Raw genomic sequence first — 21,331 nt, forward strand, 5'->3', positions numbered from 1 at the left:
AAATCCATATAAGCTACATCGACTGCACTACCTTTGTCTACACACCTGGTCATCTCCTCAAAAACTTTAATCAAATTTGTTAGGCATGACCTCCCTCTGACGAAGCTACATTAACCATCTCTGATCAAGCTTTGCCACTCCAACTGGAGATAGATGCTCTCCTTCAGAAATTTCTTTAATAGTTTCCCTACTGATGTGAGACTCACTGGCCTGCGGTTCCCTGGTTTAGCTCTGTAACCCTTCTTAAAGAGTAGAGCCACATAAGCTCCTCCCCAGTCATCTAGCACCTCCCCCATGGCCAGAGAGAAACTGAAAATTTGAGTAAGAGCCCCTTGCCTCCCACAGCAGCCTAGGGCACAAGTCAACTGAGCCTGGAGATTTACCCACTTCTAAGGCTACCAACACCTCCAATACCTTGTCCCTCCCTATGGCAATTTGCTCAAGAACCTCACAGTCCCTCTCGCTGAATCCCATATCATTGTCCTCATTCTCTTGGATGAAGATAGATGTGAATATTCATTCAACATTCTACCGGTGTTCACTGGTTCACCCACAGATTGCCCCCCTTGGTCCCTAATGGGTCCGATTCTTTCCCGGGTTATCCTATTCCCATTGATATACTCATAGAATATCTTGGGATTTTCCCTCCTTCTACCAGCCAGAGCTTTCTCATATCCCCTCTGTGCATTCCGAATTACTTTCTTAAGCTCCACCTTGCATTTTCTATACCTCACTAATGCTGCCACTGAGTTGTTCCCCTTGTACTTTGCCTTTCTTTTCCTTCTCATTGTATCCTGAACATCTCGGATCATTCATGGTTCTCTGGGCTTGTTATTCCTATCACTCTGGAGGGAACTTGCTGGACTTGCACCCTCCCCATTCCCTTTTTGAATGCCTCCCCACGGCTCTTCTGTAGATTTTCCCATGAGTGGCTTTCCAAGTCTACCTTGGCCAGAACCCTGTCTTATTTTACTAAAATCCACTCTGCCCATGCCAAAACTTTTTTTTTTGCAGCTTGTCTATTTCTTTCTCAATAACAAGCTTAAATTGCATCATGTTCTGGTTGTGGGATGGCGAGGGGGTCAACGCACGCAGGCGGGGAGGGGGTCAACGCACGCAGGCGGGGAGGGGGTCAACGCACGCAGGCGGGGAGGGGGTCAACGCACGCAGGCGGGGAGGGGGTCAACGCACGCAGGCGGGGAGGGGGTCAACGCACGCAGGCGGGGAGGGGGTCAACGCACGCAGGCGGGGAGGGGGTCAACGCACGCAGGCGGGGAGGGGGTCAACGCACGCAGGCGGGGAGGGGGTCAACGCACGCAGGCGGGGAGGGGGTCAACGCACGCAGGCGGGGAGGGGGTCAACGCACGCAGGCGGGGAGGGGGTCAACGCACGCAGGCGGGGAGGGGGTCAACGCACGCAGGCGGGGAGGGGGTCAACGCACGCAGGCGGGGAGGGGGTAACACTATAGTGATTGCGAGCGCTAACGCCGCCGGCAGGGAGGGGGTTAACGCCGCCGGCAGGGAGGGGGTTAACGCCGCCGGCAGGGAGGGGGTTAACGCCGCCGGCAGGGAGGGGGTTAACGCCGCCGGCAGGGAGGGGGTTAACGCCGCCGGCAGGGAGGGGGTTAACGCCGCCGGCAGGGAGGGGGTTAACGCCGCCGGCAGGGAGGGGGTTAACGCCGCCGGCAGGGAGGGGGTTAACGCCGCCGGCAGGGAGGGGGTTAACGCCGCCGGCAGGGAGGGGGTTAACGCCGCCGGCAGGGAGGGGGTTAACGCCGCCGGCAGGGAGGGGGTTAACGCCGCCGGCAGGGAGGGGGTTAACGCCGCCGGCAGGGAGGGGGTTAACGCCGCCGGCAGGGAGGGGGTTAACGCCGCCGGCAGGGAGGGGGTTAACGCCGCCGGCAGGGAGGGGGTTAACGCCGCCGGCAGGGAGGGGGTTAACGCCGCCGGCAGGGAGGGGGTTAACGCCGCCGGCAGGGAGGGGGTTAACGCCGCCGGCAGGGAGGGGGTTAACGCCGCCGGCAGGGAGGGGGTTAACGCCGCCGGCAGGGAGGGGGTTAACGCCGCCGGCAGGGAGGGGGTTAACGCCGCCGGCAGGGAGGGGGTTAACGCCGCCGGCAGGGAGGGGGTTAACGCCGCCGGCAGGGAGGGGGTTAACGCCGCCGGCAGGGAGGGGGTTAACGCCGCCGGCAGGGAGGGGGTTAACGCCGCCGGCAGGGAGGGGGTTAACGCCGCCGGCAGGGAGGGGGTTAACGCCGCCGGCAGGGCGAGTATAACACTGTAGAGAGTGAGAGGGTTAACACTGTAGGGAGTGTGAGTGTACACTAATAGGGAGTGGGAGTATAACTCTGTGGGGAGTGTGAGTATAGCGCTATGGGGAGTGTGAGTATAACTCTGTGGGGCGTGTGAGGGTTACCGCTGTGGGGAGTGTGAGTATAACGCTATGGGGAGTGTGAGTATAACTCTGTGGGGCGTGTGAGGGTTACCGCTGTGGGGAGTGTGAGGGTTAACGCTATGGGGAGTGTGAGGGTTAACGCTATGGGGAGTGTGAGTATAACGCTATGGGGAGTGTGAGGGTTAACGCTATGGGGAGTGTGAGTATAGCGCTATGGGGAGTGTGAGTATAACGCTGTGGGGAGTGTGACTGTGTGTCACTAAGTATTACCAGTTTTGTGCCTCTGGTTATGGCTTTAAACTTTCCCGCGGGACGCAAAGCGAAGCGGAAATGCAGAAGGCGCCACGCGTTTGTATTTTTGCCGGGGTTGTGTTTCCCTGGACCGGGAGAAGCTCCCCTCCCTCCCCCCCTTTCCTCTCCCCAGGTACCTGCTGGAATGTGAGCGGCCGGCACACCGCCCTCGCCTCCCCGGGGATACAGACGGTGAGGTGGGAGATGAAGCGCTGGTAGCTCTCGGGATCACTGGACTGCAGCAGCGCTGGCGGAGCGGCGGCAGCAGCGGTGCTGATCGCCGCAATGAACTGCTGCAGGGTACACACTGTGGGATAGACCGAGAGCAGCAGCTCATACAGCCTGCTATCTGCCATGGTGGTGCTCACGGCCAGGTGACAGGAATCCCCCTTTATTATCCCTCCCCCAGCAATCAATCACATTCGCATTTCCTCTTGCTCAGCTAACACCGCAACACACAGTCTCCTCCCACTCAATCTACACCTCAACCCCATCTCCTCTCCCTAGCCATTCCATGATGTGGAGATGCCAGTGTTGGACTGGGGTGGGCACAGTCTCAGAACACCAGGTTAAAGTCCAACAGGATTATTTGATAGCCCGATGAGGAGGATTGCAACAGATACCTGCAGATGCTGAAAGACGCCCTTGTAAAAACAGGATATGGAGCTCGATTCATCGATCAACAATTCCAACCCACCACAGTGAAAAATCATACTGACCTCCACAGAAGACAAACATGGGACACGGCGGATAGGGTAACCTTCGTCGTCCAGTATTTCCCCAGAGTGCAGAAGCTGTGACATCTTCTCCGGAGCCTTCAGAATGTCATCAGTGAAGACGAACATCTCACCAAGGCCTTCCCCACACCCCCATTACGTGCCTTTATGCAACAAACGACCCAACCTTCAGGAGAACAGTGACCACGGCACCACACAACTCTGCCACAGCAACCTCTGCAAGACGTACCAGATCATCGACACAAATGCCATCATCTCACATGAGAATATCACCCATCAGGTACACGGTACATACTCTTGTGAGTCAGCCAACGTTGTCTACTTGATACGCTGCAGGAAAGGATGTCCTGAGGCCTGGTACACTGGGGAGACCATGCAGACACTACGACAATGGATGAATGAACGCCATTCAACAATCACCAGTCAGGAGTGTGCCCTTCCTGTCGGGGAACATTTCAGCAGAGACGGGCATTAAGCTCTGATCTTTGCGTAAGCGTTCTCCGAAGCAGCCAAGTTCCGGACACGATGGGATGATCTCTACCGGGATCTTGGTTCATATCACACTATCTGCAACTCCCATGACTTGCCTGGGGCTTGCAAAATCTTACTAACTTTCCTCGCTTGAGACAATTCACATCTTTAACCTGTACTTAATCCTCTCTCCAGTCACATCGCTGTACCTGTAAAGACATGCATTCCAACCATTATCTTGTAATTGCATTTGTGTCTATATATGACCTGTTTGTGAACCCAACTCTTCACTCACCTGATGAAGGAGCAGTGTTCCGAAAACTCGTGTTACCAAATAAATCTGTTGGACTTTAATCTGGTGTTGTGAAACTTCTAACTGCACCCATTCAACATTTCACCTCTCCTCCCATCCACCTGACACCTCACCCTACCAGCATTGTCCTTCCTCTCCTATGCATTTATTCTTGGAGTGGTGTAGTCCTTGTGTTTCCTGGATTAATAATCTAGCCTGATGCTCTCAATTGGTTTATGAAAGCAGTATGTCACCAGGATCGATGTGTTAACCATTGAATGGCTGTAGCACGGGAGCAAGTCAAGCAATGAAATATCCAGAAAAAGTTAATCAGTTGGCAATCCTTTGTGCAGTGCATGTAATGGATGGTAATACATTCATTAACTAACCTCTTTAACTCAAGTCTTTGTACAGGGAATAAGGATTCTCCTGGACTACAGCATTAGACAGATTGGATTTAGCCTGCCTTTTGTGGACAAGACTTACCTGGACTTTTTCCCCACATTTACCAGGTAGTATTTTAGCTGTATATCTTGGCTTGTTCTGGATTACTGAGGATCTGTAATCCAGAACAAGCTCAGATATACAGCTAAATTACAGGTCATTAAGATCTGTAGCCTTTACTGTGCCCAGTGTACTTGACTATTGGAGCTGGATGCTTCTGATTATTAATAATGAATATTATTCGACCCATTACATTCAGTGCTAATGAGATCAGCATCACTAATACTTGTGATGACTGCACTTCCCATGTAAGCAACATCTCACTGACTGTTTAAGCCAGATTTATACATGGTATTTCGTCACATCATGTATGATGAATTGTATTGACTGAAGACTGACAACTGAGTGATGTGGAGGACTCCAGAAGACCCAGCTGATCATGAGTGCAAATACTTTTGCACTTGCGTTGGGCTCTACTAGAGTTGAAATGGAATTTTCATGAGGACTCATCCTGTTTGATGCATTTTTGTCCTCCACTATCTACAAGGGATAGGCAATAAATGCTGGCTAGCCAACATGGGACCCATGTCCCACGAATGAACAAAAAGAAAGCAGGGCTACAGAGCTTTGCTGTGCTACAGAATTTTAAACTGTCTGTAGCATTGTTTCATATGCATGCACTTATGCTGTTGCTTCACCAGTTTGGCACTTGTCAGGCACCCCAAGTGTGCCCTCGCACATTTTTCATTAAACCAAGGGTGACTGCTGGCTTGATGAGGATGGAGGAGTGAAGAATAGGTCAGGGTATGTGTGTTTGCGATTGCATTGTTCTATTGCAGCTGATGGTCCACTACACCTAATGAATGTCTAGTTGAGCCATTCTGTGCTGAGTAAGGGCCCATCCAGGCACATTCAATGCCCTGATTGCTGTTATATTTAACATGGATTACTGATCTGTCAATTGAGAGATCTGCAATGGTAATCAGTAGGAGGTTTCCTTGCTCACATTTGACTTGAAGCCATGGGCCTTCATGGGTGCCCAGAGTCAAGGGTGAGGACTTTGTGCCCCCACCCTGTCAAACAAAATTGAAAACACAGACTGCTGAGCCCCCACCACTGTTAGGACAGGACACACCCAGGGACTGTAATGGAAGAGCCTGTCACTGTGACTAATGAGCATGAAGAGTGGCGTCTGTGGGAACTGAACTGAAATTGGGCTACATCCTTGAAAGATCCAGTCCCAGACTAAATATGTAATGGTTTTTGCTGAAGTTTATTTATTAGTGTCACAAGTAGGCTTACATTAACACTGCAATGAAGTTACTGTGAAAAGCCCCTAGTTGCTATACTGTAGCTCCTGTTCAGGTACATTGAGGGAGAATTTAGCATGGCAATACACCTAACCAGCGTGTCTTTTGGACTGTGGGAGGAAACTGAAGCACCTGGAGGAAACCCATACTGACACGCTGAAGTCTGTAACCTCACAATTTTGTGGATGAGAAAGAAACTCTCATTTTAAATCAGTGTGTAGTATAATATGTGCTTATATGCATGTATTTTTAAATGTACTTTCATAGAAAATTAAGTCAGATAACATGCAGCAATTTATTTATTGCTCCGGTCTAGTGCAATTTTTGTTTTCACCTTTCACAGTTGCCTAGTGCTAGCAGTTTTGTGTTGGATGATGGTTTTGGACTGATTTGGCATTCTCATGCATTCACCATTTACACCACATCTTGGATTCACTTCTTTCTAGGTAAATCGCCCTGCACTACACTGCCTTTACCAGTTTGAAGCCAATCTCTGTTAAAGGATTGACAGTTTAGCTGATATTAGCATTATCCAATTTTAATTCTGCTACCAAACCAGATTAAGAAAATGCATAGCCGCAGCCAAACTTTAAGGGCACAAGTGAATGGATTATATCTGTCACTCCAGCCAGTCTAGGATTGACACCAGCCTGGCTCAAGGGTTGTAAAGATGCGATTTTAATCGGTTAAAAAAAATTCAGCGCCTAAGGGTCTATCACTAAAAATAAGTCAAAAGATATCCAACAGTATTCAGCACTTAGGCTCTGGGACTTACTCCTTAGAAAAGATCAGACACCACTGCAAATAGTTTAATGTTTAGTACCTTTGTGTTTTAAATTTGGAAAAAAGTTGCGTTCACCATCACAGCTACATAAAAACTGCAGAACACACTTTTGGTGAGTATTATTAAAAAATAACTTTATAACCAAATCACCAGAAAAAAGAATGCATACTCAAGACAGAGATCATTACATCTGTTCAGCAAATCAAAGCAAACTTTACCAATCAGCAGAAGAACCTAGACAGAGCACTATGGAGCAGATTAGTGAGTGATGTCAATTATTAAATCAACAGAAATCAGAGCCATTTTTAAACTTTGAACCAATGTCTACTGTCATTAACCTGAAATGGTGAACCTTCTGTCAAAAAGAAATCAATTTCTAAACAGCTAGATGTTCCCATAGATTAGCTCAAGATTATTTTCTGCACCACATTCCTTTAAAAAAATCAAAGTGATACTGTGGGATAAATTAAAAGTGTTGCAAAGGTCAGATTTCAGTGTTTGAGAATCAAGTCTAACAAATTATTATCTTTTTAAACATTTAATTTGAAAAATACTTATTGTTTGTTACCTTTGACAAATCAATGATGTGGTCAAGTTTAATGTCCAAATTGAATTTTTTTTTGAAAGGTCCACTCCGTGCTAACCTGGATTAGTTTCAAATGTTTTGATCATTCGTTTGGCTGAATCATGGTTTACTAATACAATAAATAAATGGAATGTAGAACCACAGCTCCAGTAATAACCAGTCACAAAGAAACAATGACATCAAGTCAGATTATAAATGTTGTAATGTCCTCACTCAAAACAAAACCATTTGCAAACCAGTAAAATAAAGCAAGCCAGTAAGAGTAGTGTGCGATAATGCTTAAGTACTCTGGTCATTTGGTGAAGTTGTCCTTGGCTAACTTTAGTACCATTCTGATCAGTTAACACCACATCGGCTTGGACCCTTGAAGGAAGTCACATTAAAGATACAAATTTGAGCTGTTGCTGTCAAACAACATTATAGTTTACACTTTTATCTTCTTTATAAGAGTAATACTGTTTAACTCTCACGAGTTATGACCCAGAGTTATAAACCCAGAAAGGCAGACGCTGCTGGAGATATATTCATCCTGGAGTCATAAGCAGGAAAGGATCAACGGTGAAGTGGCTGTGCTGCAGGTAGCAGAGCTTTCGAAAGATGGCTATCAGTGAAAACCCAGTCAAAAAAAAAAATCACTCTTTGTGCAGCTTTTTCACAGTCTCTTTATCATCATATGATTCACCATATTCATTAATTCTGCTTTTATCCACTGGATAAAGCCTGCAATGAAAGATAACACAATGTCAGAATTACAGAGGAGGTATGACTAAAAAGGTAAATCCATCCAGTTATTCTGATTTAGTTTATTTAGAAGTAGGCTTACATTAACACTGCAATGAAGTTACTGTGAAAATCCCCGAGTCACCACACTCCGACACCTGTTCAGGTACACTGGGGGAGAATTTAGCATGACCAATCCACCTAACCAGCACGTCATTCAGATTGTGGGAGGAAACCTACATGGACACGGGGAGAAAGTGCAGACTCTGCACAGATAGTGACCCAAGCTGGGAATCGAACCCAGATTCCTGGCGCTGACAGCCAGTACTTAAAGACAACAATGCATTCATAAAAGAAATTCCAAGGCAATGTTTTCCCTTTGTTGGGGGTTTTGTACTCATCATGGTTTACTGCGATATTTTTAAAAATTCATTTTTGAGATGTGAGTGTCACTGATTATAACAGCGATATGAAAAATATGAAACATTCTTCCACTGTGTTTGCCTTGTCAGTATCAGGATATGTATTGGCTGTGTGATTTTATAATAATGTATTTGTAGAGCAAAGTGGCATTGTCATCTCTTATACAGCAGCTGTTGTGGTCTGAGGTAACGGCATATTTTGTATCAAGATATGGGGCAGCATGGTGGCACAGTGGCATTGCTGCCTCATAGTACCAGGGACCCCAGCTTGATTCTTGGCTTGGGTCACTGTCTGTGAAGAGTTTGCACATTCTCCCCATGTCTGTGTGGGTTTCCTCTGGGTGCTCCAGTTTCCTCCCACAATCCAAAGATGTGCAGGTCAGGTGCATTGGCCATGCTAAATTCTCCCTCAGTGTACCTGAGCAGGTGCCAGACTGGGATTTTCACAGTCACTCCATTGTAGTGTTAACGAAAGCCTACTTTGACACTAGTAAATAAACTTTAAAAGAAAGGATCCATTTTGCAGGGAAGAAAACTTAAATCCATTTTAGTCAAGAATTTTGGACCCAATTCAAATTCAGCAAATTAAAGCACTTTACTCATTCCCTCATCCTTCTAATGAAACCTCAGCTTGAAATGTAAAATACAGCACAGTTTAAAAATCTCATTTTCTCACATTGCAACATTAGTAAGTCTTACCATCTCTGGTAGAGATAAACAAGAAACACTACATCATCCCGGAAGCAAGCTAGTCTGTGTGATGTTGGCATGGTGATGATGAAAGCAAAGACATCATCAATAAAGGTATTAAATGCCTGCAATGAGAGACAGGTTGTGACAATTAAAGAGGTACATTATTTTGAATCGGAAGGTGGAAAACATTAGATAATGCATATTAAACTGCTAACTGAACAGGATTAACACAATAGAATCCAAACCTACACTTATAATAGGCCATAATTAATTATTTCTACTCGGCCATCAAAAGGAAGTGATAAGATTTAATCCATTGACTCCGCCTACAATTCCCACTGCCTTGGAAAAGCAACCAACATAATCAAATACTCCATGCACCCGGACATACTCTCTTCCACCTTCTTCCATTAGGAAAACAATACAAAAGGTCTGAGATCACGTAGCAACAGATTCAAGAACAACTTCTTCCCTGCTGCCATCAGACTTTTGAATGGACCTACCATTAAGTTGATCTTAATCTTCACCCTATCTGTAATTGCAATACTACATTCTGTACCCTCTCTTTTCCTTCAACCCCTATGTACTCTATGAATGGTACGTTTTTGTCTGTACGGCATGCAAGAAACAATACTTTTCACTCTATACTAATACACATGACAATAATAAATCAAAAAGATTTGTGTTTCATTTATATTGGAGGCAGGAGTGGTTGAACAAAGGAACTAGTATTCTGTCCTTCATACCTAAAATTGGATACAAAATATCTGCTTGCTCATTTGTCAAAAGATAGTACATTTAAAACATTTTGATATTATACTTCTCTAGTATTCACAACTTTTTCTTTACCATTGGCCCAGGGATATCTCAACCTACATCTCAGCATTTGAACCTACTTTCTCTATAGTGACAATACCAGCCTAGAACAAACTCAAGGGAAGTGTAAACTATAAAACAGCAATTCCAGAGTAGAAGTTTATGCTTAGTGGCTCATGAATCCACATTAATATAAATGAAAAAAAATGAAGCCACCTTTAGATTGAGAAAACAAGTTAAACTAAAAGTAGTAACAATGTCGCAGGTTATTTTTGCCATTGTCACTGTGCAGAGTTTTTGAATAATTTTTTGGCGGTGGTAATGTCAGCTCCAGTTAAAACACATGCCAACCTTAATAATGACAAGTTGTGGCCAGGCTCTGAGGAAGAATGCAGATGGATTTTTAGAGTCGTTTGGTTGCAATCAAGTTAGGAGATCTGAATGTAACTCACTAATAGGTTTTACTGATTTATCTCTTTTTCTCTATTTGCTTAGAAATAAAGCAGCTTAACAATCTATATATGACAAAAGCAGAAAATGCTTGAAAATCTTAGATCTGACAGCATCTGTGGAGAGAGAACAGAGCTAACGTCTCGAGCCTGGATCACCCTTCTTCAGCTCTGACAAAGGATCATCTAGACTCAAAAAATTAGCTCTATTCTCTCTCCATAGATGCTGTCTGAAACTGCTGAGATTTTCCAGCTTTTTCTGTTTGATTCAGATTCCAGCATCCGCAGTAATTTGCTTTTAATCCGTATATAATCTCATTTTACCATCTCATGGTCCACCATTGAGAAGGTGAGAGAGGTACATGCATGAAACGTACAAATTCCAGTTCAGATAACAAACACGCACTATTGCTACACCCATAATTTGATCACAAATGCAGTGCTCAATATAAACCCAGATGTTCAAAAATGGTAGGATATGGAGTACACAGCCATCATTACACCACCAGCATACTCCAATTCCCCAACCCAGCTTTATTTTCAATTAGTGCCGTCTATCTGCAAAAAGCCACCATAGCACATTCAGATACAAGAGCGCAAAGTGCCTAGGACAGCCATCATCTCAAACAAGGCAACGGAGCACAATTATCTCTATTTTTTTAAACTACAAAGCTTAAAAATTAAATTAGCTACATTAATGCTGTACAATCATTTGGACTAAACTATTTACATTTGCTTTGAGGATAGGACATTCTCTGAACTCTCAAAACAAAATTCAAATCTGTGGAGTGAATCAACCTGCTATTGACAAGCACACACTGACACTGTTCTAAGCTGCAGGCAGAAGTGGACAGGAATAAAGTAAATATCTTACATTCTATTGTGCTCAGTGTGTACAATGAGACATCCCAGCGTGCTTTATAAGGTGGTCGATAGCAAAAAGGCATGGCTAAGAACGTGGAATTCTCCATGTAACAGGCAACAGATTGCAACCACCGTGTGAGGAATTGGGCTTTGTTCTAATTCATTTTAGCATAATGTGATATTTGAGTAAATTTCGAGATGCAAACAAAATAGCTTACTTTGTACATAAAAGCCTTCCATGGTAAATGTGCCACAGATTTCAGCTGCAAGTAAACAGAAAATATTAAATCGGTGGATGTCTTGAGACTTTTTTCCCTCCAAAACAAATATTTTGCATCAAGCAAGTTCTATTCCCATTAGAGACAATAGCTATTGGCTCCCCTGATGAGACAGTGGTTAAAGATATCATTTGGTATAGTATTAAGCCACAGAGATAAAGAAGCCCCAACACCTCAGCTGGAAAGCTGCTGTTGGGTATTCTTTGCGGAAAGTGGGGTTGAGGAAGAGGTGGAGGGGGAAGAGAACATACGAGTTGGCTAGGATCCAATGTTCAAGTGTAGCTTGTGGATTTTCACTGCAAAAAGAACTGGGTTCAGTAACATTCACACTACACAAGCACCAGGCAATGACCATCTCCAACAATAGATAATCTAATCAACTCCCTTTGACATTCAATGGCATTATACCACAGGTTACTATTGACCAGAATTAGACTAGCCATTTAATATTGTGGCTGCAAGAACAGACCAAAGGCTTGGAATCCTGAAGCAAGTAATTAACCTCATGACTCCCCAAAGCCTGTTTGCCATCCGCAAGACACAAGTCAGGAGTGTAATGGAATACTCTCCACTTGTGTGGATGAATGCAAATCTTTCCACATTCAATCCCTCCTCCACAACTAGACAGTGGCAGTAATGTGTACCATCTACAAGATGCACTGCAGGAACTCACCATGGTTCCTTAGACAGCACCTTCCAAACCCACGACTGCTACCATTGAGAAGGATAAAGGCAGCAGAAATTTGGGAACAATGCCACCTGGAAGTTCCCTTCCAAGTCACTCACCATTCTGACTTGGAAATATATCACTGTTCCCTCACCATCTCAGGGTCAAAATCCTGGAACTCCCTCCCTAACAGCCCTGTGGGTGTACCTACACCACATGGACTGCAGCAGTTCAAGAAGGCTGCTTGCCACCATCTGCTCAAGGGCAATTAGGGATGGGCAATAAATGCTGCCTATCCAGTGACAGCAACATATTGAAAATGAATATTTTTTAAAAAGCTATAATTGAGTGCCCATGTATGACAAGCAGCAGATGAACTTGCCATATAAGTCATTCAAATTTGCCCATCTAAAAGAGTCAATGTAGTATGCCTTCATAAATCTAACAGAATCTGAGCAAGAGAGATGTTTTCTTAGAAAAGTGTTGATAGTATTTCTTTCCCCTCAAATTAGAATTTAAGGGTCAAATGGGTAAAAACAGTAACAATACCTTTCAAAAAGCAAACAGAACAAGTTTAAATTGTCCATTTTAGACTCTCATCAATCTGCAACAGTGCTGATAGCCCTCCAGTACAGTGGTGACCCTCATCATTTCTAATGTGTGGACCTATATCTGACCCGTTCTCTGGAGCTGTAGTTAGCTAGACAGAACTTTTGAGCATTGAGAATCAATCAAGCTCAATCGATTCCAGAAGTCATTAAACTGTGATGTTGAACAAATGCCCCCTCCCCCTGCACACTGTCTACCCAAAATCCGCTCCAGCCAGGGAACGTAGAGAGGCACTGCCGATCATCTTTCTCCACACCACTCTACCAAAATTGTACATTTACCCATTGAGTCTTCGGGGAGACTTCATCGGATGTTCCAATTCTGGATGCCAGATGCATTTGTGGTTCCTTAATCTCTGCGACAGCTTTCTCACAAATGAAATACAAAACTGGCATTGGGGGGGGGGGGGGGGGGAGTGGGGGGGCACTGTCTCACACTTCTGGTAACCAGACTGCCTTCTCAGAAAGGAACAGCAGATACCTGAATCCACCAAAAGAGCCAAGGAGAATATAATACACTGATAACGTGGCAAGGTGGGGGGTCAAAGAGAGAAAGTTTGAAATATTACAACATGGCATCTGGATCATTTCATTTCCAAGCGAGGTGGGTTAATTGCTCCTAAAATAGCTGTAACAAGAACTGGATAAACCGTTTGATCACCAACCTTATAATTAACGAACAGTTGAGGCAGCATAAACAGGAATCCAAAAGCATAAACACCTGCAACAACCACACGGACATTTTAATGGCCATGCAAGAATAAATAAAGTCATTTAGATATTTGTTATATTGAAAAAAAAACTTAAAAAAGAGTGTGAGAGAGACACTTACCGTTAACTAAACTATTTATCAACCATGAGTACCAACTGAAAAGATATGAAATATGGCAAATCCAATGCATTAGATCGTTTACTTATTTTTGAATCTTTATGGAAAGGTTAAGTCAAGGGCCATTAATAGTTACCTTTTGTACTTTATATTTAATAAGGAGTACACTGCTCCACCAAAACAGAGGGGATAAAGCACATAGGACAAGTATTTCATTGCCTAAACAGAAAGGGAGGAAAATCCACAACTATCAGGACATGTTTAAAATGGACAGAGATAATCATACCCACTACAAATAAAAACAACCATACATTTCTAAAACTGCATCAAATCCTTAAATATTTCACTGTTTGATTTAGAATCAGCTAGCACTCTTTCTAATAAACGTAAAGCTCAAATTGGGATAACAGATTATCTTTACTTAAGTATAGACTGAGGCATAAGCTTCAAAGCCAATAATGTTTCAACGAGACATTATTTTTATTTTCTTTTTAAAAATCAGGCTAAGCCCAAGTAGAATAGCATAAATAAGCCAAATACCTGAGTATCATATTCTTCAGTCTTTTTTTCAGATTCATCAAATGTTCCAAACTGCAAAAAAAAGACCCCCACAGTAATCCATTTCATTGCTCACCTAAAATTAGATTTGTCACAGACAACTTGTTGGTTGTAAACTGGAATGCCCTGACATTTATGGTTATATTCCTTTGGTTACATGGTGTCTGATAAAATCTGGCCCAGCTTCCTCAGGCTTGGGAGGAGAAAAGTCAGATACCAATACCTCCGATCCAGCAGGCTTCCAAAGCGAGAAATAATGAGGAATAGTCCACCCCACCCTAACCTAGCTCTAATCCAATATCTATCTAGTTTCTCCCCTGTCTCTCTAGGACACCAACCTCCTGCTGCCTTGACAACACTCCCATTAAACTTCTAACTAATTAGATAACCTTTTCTTGGGAGATTCATTAACTCCATGTCCTGGCCACCAAATGCAACATCAACCAGTTCAAATCCTTGATAGGCACAGAGTCACATGTCTCACCTCATGTCTGTTCCATTGTAAACTCTGCCTTCTTTCACCTCCGTAATATTACCCAGCTCCAACCCTGCCTCGGCACGTCAAAGCAATTACCCATGCCTTTGTCACCTCCAGGCTATTCCAGTGATGCCCTGGACGATGTTCTGTCCTTAGAAAACTTCAGCTGATCCAAAACTCTGCTGTGCCAGTTTATTCACTTGTATCTTTGCTAATTGAGGTTCACTACCTGTGCCCCACCCCCTCCAAACTTCTAGTTTATCATCCATCTGTTGCAATCCATTCATGGTATTGCCCTCTCCACATCTCTTCAGCCTCCATTAGGTTTACTAACTGTTTTCATAGTCCCCACTTTTTTACCTCTGGCACCTCACTTGTTCCCCCTTCATTGATGGCCAAGCCTTAACCACCAAGGTTCTAGAACTACCTCTTGCTCAAACATCTTTACCTCTCTTCCCGCATTTTCTCTTGAAAGACCTCCCCTAAAAGCCTCCTCTTCAACCAAGTTTCTTGTCACTTCATCTAATATTTCCTTTGACTTGAGGCATATCTTTTATCGATTATGCCTCCGTGAAGGGCCGTAGGGCACCTTTTCTGCATTAAAAATGATTTTTGTAGTGCATTTCATCATGTCAGGATATTCCAAAGTGCTTCACAGCCAATGAAGTAAATTCTATGTTCTAATGAAGGAAAATGCAGCAGCCATGTTCCGCAGAATGAAATCCCACAAACAAGTGGGGGGGATGGTTGAGGGATACATTTTGAAGGGATATAATTGTGTTATTGACAACCCACAGTATTTCAGAGATGTCGAAATTTTCTCAGTTTGTCTCAATTACCAAATATTAGTGCACACCCCACAGTGGAGGATGACTTTGTGCTGAAGATGTTTTCTCCTCCCCCTTTTACAATGATGGGTAGTGGCCATATCTACCAATTGTATCATGGACATTCATCCATGACTCCGAAGTTGACAAGGATGTTAATTTGCAAATTTTTATGTTTATTTCAAACATTCCATGGATAGGTGGACATGGAACTCATTAACTTTGGGTTTCTAACCCAGTTCCATACCTAGTCTGCCAGATACTGGTGGCAAGAATGTACAGCAGCAAGTGTAGCGATTGCTTCAAAATAAACATCATGTGGAATTTAAAAGAAACAGGCCAACATAACCAATTAATTCCTACATACATGATGTGGAGATGCCGGTGTTGGACTGAGGTGGGCACAGTAAGAAGTCTCACAATATCAGGTTAAAGTCCAACAGATTTATTTGGTATCACAAGCTTTTGGAGTGTTCCTCCTTCATCAGGCAAGTCACCTGATAAAGGAATGGCGCTCCAAATGCTCATGATACCAAATAAACCTGTTGGACTTTAACCTGACATTATGAGACTTCTTACTGTTCCTACATACAATCCTTGACTGTCTAATGCTTAAACAGCTTAGCTAAGTCCACAATCTAAAAACTAGCTCAAGTAGTTTAGTATGCAAAATCATCGCTGTGCATTTGTGAAATAAAACGCAGCTTTTTTTCATACTTCACCTGAAATATTGGTCTTAAGCCATGCCATTTAACAGTCATCTTAAAGGCTTTCTTAACTTTCCAGACCTACAGTACAAAGGAACACACAAGTTACTCTTTATTTACACACGCGAAAAACAAATACTGATAGTAGTTCCAAAATTAAAAAGGTTTTAAACCTCTTAAAGGTTGCTCCAATGCCCAAAAGTAAATATTGATCCGTGTGTAATTTCAGATTTTTACTCTACCTCTATAATTGCACCAACTCCAGCTGGAATAAGGACTAGTAAACTGGTCTGCTCATCCAGAAGGAAAAGAAAAACCACAATAGTACTGAAGCATCGCCAAAGCACTGCAAGAGGGAACCAGACGGAGAGAAAAACGTTACATTCTACTAATCATTTTCCTATCCAAATGATTGGCTATTGTCAAAAGGTCAAACGTTTAACAGACATGTGCAGCTCTGTTCAAAATATAAACAAGTACACAGTCAAGGACTCTTGCTCCTTCAGTTTTTCTTTCCTTTAGATCCATAATCTAAAAAAAGTGAATAGACATTTACTTTCTTTATTCTTTCATGGGATATGGACATCACTGGTCATGCCAGCATTTATTGCCCATCCATAATTGTCCTTGAAATGAGTGGCTGCCAAGCCATTTCAAAGGGTAGTTAAGAGTCAACCACATTGTTCTGTGTCTGCAGTCACATGTAGGCCAGACCAGATAAGGATGGCAGATTTCCTTCCCTACAGCACATTAGTATCTTGTAGACACTAGTGAACTAGGTAGGGGTTTGCTAACAATTGATGATAGTCTAATGGTCATCATTACTGAGACTAATTCTCAGTTTCAGATTTTATTGATTGAGTTTAAATTTCAGCAGCTGCCGTAGTGAGATTTGACCCAGATTACTAGTTCAGCGATATTACCATTACACCACAGTATCTCTCAGAGTGCGGACTTATAAGATCATCATAGACAATATGACTATCTACGACTCCATGATATATGCACTTCCAATCATCAAGAACAGGAACTTTGACCATTTGCTCCAGCCATCCTTAGGCCAGGGATCACAAATGCCAATTCTTGACTCTGTTCCAAGTCCATCTGAAATTCATTAACTCAATAGAGATCAGAAATTGAATCTCATTTCAGTACCCAGAACAACAATTCTATCAATATTGTTACGACCCCACTGCTTTCAAAAGGGCAATCACGTGAATGTGATTTGTCTGCTACGTGACGACATGATGTGGTAGAGCTAAGAAAATTTAAAATAATTCTAGTTAATTGGCTTTGAGCAAAACTTCAATATTGAAAAGTAGTATTTTAATTTATATATGGAAAAATATACAACCCATCAAGTTTGGCAGTATGTTACAGCATTGGCCAAAGGTATATCATGTCCCAAATGAAGGTGCATCATTGCTCAGTGTTATTGGTAAACAAACACCAACCGGAATTAAGGAGACATTTCGTGTGCCTTAGTAATTATTTATCAAAATTCGCTAGACTCTGGGGAAGTGCCGGAAGATTGGAAAACGGCTAATGTTACGCCGCTGTTTAAAAAAGGTAGCAGACAAAAGGCAGGGAATTATAGGCCGGTTAGTTTAACGTCCGTAGTTGGGAAAATGCTAGAATCCGTCAAAGAAGAAATAGCGAGGCACCTAGAAAAGAACGGTTTGATCAAGCAGAAGCAACACGGATTTGTGAAGGGTAAGTCGTGTTTAACAAATTTATTGGATTTCTATGAGGATGTGACTAGTGCGGTAGACAGAGGGGAACCGGTGGATGTGGTGTTTTTAGATTTCCAGAAGGTGTTTGATAAGGTGCCTCACAAAAGGTTGCTGCAAAAGGTTAGGGTGCATGGAGTTGGGGGTACAGTGTTAGCGTGGATAGAGGATTGGTTGTCTAGTAGGAAGCAGAGAGTTGGAATCAATGGGTGCTATTCTAGTTGGCAGTTGGTGACTAGTGGAGTGCCGCAGGGATCGGTGCTGGGGCCTCAACTGTTTACCATTTACATAGACGATCTGGAGGAGGGGGGCTGAGTGTAGGGTAACAAAATTTGCTGGTGACACGAAGATGAGTGGAAAAGCGAATTGCGTGGAAGGCGCGGAAAGTCTGCAGAGAGACCTGGATAGGCTGAGCGAATGGGCGAGGACCTGGCAGATGGAGTATAATGTTAGCAAATGTGAGGTTATCCACTTTGGTAGAAATAATAGTAGGCGGGATTATTATTTAAAAGGCAAAAAGCTGCAGCATGCTACGGTGCAGAGGGACCTGGCGGTCCTTGTGCACGAATCGCAAAAACCCAGTCTGCAGGTGCAACAGGTGATCAAGAAGGCAAACGGAATGTTGGCCTTTATAGCGAGGGGGATAGAATACAAAAGCAAGGAGGTCTTGCTACAACTGTACAGGGCACTGGTGAGGCCGCAACTGGAGTACTGTGTGCAGTTTTGGTCGCCACATTTGCAAAAGGATATACTGGCCTTGGAGGGAGTACAGAGAAGGTTCACTAGGCTGATACTGGAAATGAAGGGGCTAGCCTATGAGGAGAGATTGAATAGACTGGGTCTGTACTCATTGGAGTTTAGAAGGCTGAGGGGGGATCTTATAGAGACATATAAGATAATGAAGGGGCTAGATAGGGTAGAGGTAGAGAGATTCTTCCCGCTTAGAAAGCACAGCAGAACTAGAGGGCACAGCCTCAAAATGGGGTGGGGTGGAGCAGTTTAGATCAGAGTTGAGGAGGAACTTCTTCACTCGGAGGGTGGTGAGTCTCTGGAATTCTCTGCCCATTGAAGTGATGGAGGCTACCTCGCTGAATATATTTAAGACACGGGTAGATAGGTTTTTGATAGACAAGGGAATTAAGGGTTATGGGGAGAAAGCGGGAAAGTGGAACTGATCCACTTCAGATCAGCCATGATCTTATTGAATGGCGGGGCAGGCTCGAAGGGCTAGATGGCCTACTCCTGCTCCTATTTCTTATTTCTTATCAGATAGTACTGGTTGAGGCACAGTGTATTTTAAGGGCTGTGTCGTAATGTGACAGTTAACGTATTAAGAAATAGCCGAATTTCCACCTAGGTTTACAGTACAACACTCTTGCTGTCACCGTTCACTCACTCTAGCCACCATTTGCCTCTGTTGTGAACTGAAGCTGTGGAACAATTTTCAGTAATATTGAATCTCCATTGTAAACCATAGGAGAAACAGAAGCCCAAACGAATGCACAATGCTGTCTCTTCCAAAAGTGAAGCACTGGCGACCCTGTGGCCACCAACTTTGAAATTGACAGGGACGCAAATGGAAAGTTACTGCTTTTTACCAGAGGTTGCCAGTTTTAAATGTGGATGCTTTAAATGCGACTGTACTTCAACAATGGTTAAGTAAAAAGGATCTATGCACCTATTAATGCACATCATATTCACATTTACACACACACTGGCACAGTTTCAACAAACTCCATATAGCACATTTTATAAATACACAGAGAATAAACAGAGTGGGGAGGCAGGGTAATTTTGTTTTAAAAGTAAAAATAACACATTTTAACATCTTGCTTATTAAAGAAACTCAATTAGTTCACTTCAGTAACCTGTTGTTAAGATAAATTTCAGGAACATCAAGATTATCAGTAAACCAGCCTGCCATAGAAACTAAACCTTTCAACAAGCCAAAATGGGATGTCCATGGGCAAAAGTAAAACAAAAGGGCACAGTACAAAAGTAAGCTGGGAGTCATTGCTAAGATTGCAATTTTTCTGGGATGTTGGCACAATATTTGTTGCCTGTCCATACAAACAGGGGTGCTGTTCATTAGCTGCACTGAACTCTTACCTGCTTTTGTAGACATGCCAACCATGCTTTTCTTTCGCCTCCAAAACGTAATGTCATTCTTAAAAGCTAAGAAATCAAACAAGAGCTGCACAAAAAAGACAAGTAAAATATTTAATGCAGGACTGTGACAATAAATTGTTTTCAAATAACACCTTGAAATGTAGAAAAAAATGCCCCAAAATGCGAAAAGAAACAAAACACTACAGAAACCCAAGATGAAATTGAAAGGTCAGATAATAGATGTTTCAAAGCAACAAAATAACCAAATCTGCAGATTCTTCGTTTTTTTTGTTGTCACATTAGGTATTGGGTATTCCAGAGAGTCACAGTGCGGAAGGCAGCTATTTGACCCATCCAGCCTGCATCAACAACAATCACACCCAAGCCCAATCCCCGTAACCCCATTTACCCTGCTAGTCCCCCTGATACTAAGAGGCAATTTGGCATGGTCAATCCACCGAACCTGCACATCTTTGGACGGTGGGAGGAAACCAGACCAACCAGAGGAAACCCATGCAAACATGGGGAGAATGTGCAAACTCCACACAGACAGTGACCCGAGGCTGGAACTGAACCCGGGTCCCTGGCGCTGTGAGGCAGCAGTGCTACCGTGCCGTCCATATTACTGCACTATCCCAGGTGTAATTTTACCAATTTGTTGAATGCAGTAATCTTGAACTTCACACATAGAACTATGCCTAGGACGTGCAGTGGTTAAAAATCTCAATCTAAACCAGACCCTTTCACTGATGCACTTTTCATTGAAAAAGTTGGAAAAAAATCAACAAGCAACGCAGTGGCCCACCCTTTAGTAGCTGGATACACAACAGAAGTGGCAAGGGTGCGCTGAATGGACTATGCTTGTCCTTAAACTGGAAATAAACATATTCCATCGGAAATACTTCTAAAAAGTTTAAGCACGTAAGTATGCACCAAAGTACACATGAATTGATGCTTTAATGGATTTTTGCTGTGAAAATATCGAATTGAGTTTGCATTATTTTTGATACTATAGCATTCTATAGCTCTTGCAAACAAAATTAGTAAAGTAAAAAGTAGGTAGAATTAGTGGTGATTGCTTTCAATATCTGATCTACAAAATTACTTGAGAGCAGCATTAAAACTATCTGCCTCCCCCAGTGGTACTATTGCTAGACTCTTAAATTCAGGAACTCAGCTAATGTTCTGGCGACCCAGGTTCGAATCCCACCATGGCAGATGGTGGAATTTTAATTCAATAAAAATAAAATCTGGAATTAAGAATCTA

General features: G+C 43.3%; 2 protein-coding genes across 3 annotated transcripts in view; both read right to left on the reverse strand.

The window, feature by feature from the left end:
* tert (telomerase reverse transcriptase) overlaps positions 1–3,182 on the reverse strand; it is a 44,727-nt gene extending 41,545 nt beyond the window's left edge. For both annotated transcript variants that reach the window (XM_080202529.1, XM_080202538.1), the window contains exon 1: positions 2,823–3,182. In XM_080202529.1, the coding sequence (XP_080058655.1) occupies positions 2,823–3,041 (219 nt within the window). In that variant the 5' untranslated portion in view covers positions 3,042–3,182. The remainder of the gene's footprint in view (positions 1–2,822) is intronic.
* Positions 3,183–6,840: 3,658 nt separating this feature from the next.
* Positions 6,841–21,331, reverse strand: part of clptm1l (CLPTM1 like) — a 35,762-nt gene continuing 21,271 nt past the window's right edge. Inside the window, exons 9-18 of the mRNA XM_080202551.1 lie at positions 20,065–20,149; positions 16,468–16,571; positions 16,241–16,306; positions 14,196–14,246; positions 13,792–13,874; positions 13,659–13,693; positions 13,492–13,547; positions 11,492–11,536; positions 9,151–9,266; positions 6,841–8,029 (exon numbers count right to left, since the gene is read on the reverse strand). Of these exons, the coding sequence (XP_080058677.1) occupies positions 7,942–8,029; positions 9,151–9,266; positions 11,492–11,536; positions 13,492–13,547; positions 13,659–13,693; positions 13,792–13,874; positions 14,196–14,246; positions 16,241–16,306; positions 16,468–16,571; positions 20,065–20,149 (729 nt within the window). The 3' untranslated portion in view covers positions 6,841–7,941. The remainder of the gene's footprint in view (positions 8,030–9,150; positions 9,267–11,491; positions 11,537–13,491; positions 13,548–13,658; positions 13,694–13,791; positions 13,875–14,195; positions 14,247–16,240; positions 16,307–16,467; positions 16,572–20,064; positions 20,150–21,331) is intronic.

This window comes from Carcharhinus amblyrhynchos, chromosome 2 (genome assembly GCF_965287045.1).
Source record: "Carcharhinus amblyrhynchos chromosome 2, sCarAmb.v2.hapA, whole genome shotgun sequence".
NCBI classification, from domain to species: Eukaryota; Metazoa; Chordata; class Chondrichthyes; order Carcharhiniformes; family Carcharhinidae; genus Carcharhinus; species Carcharhinus amblyrhynchos.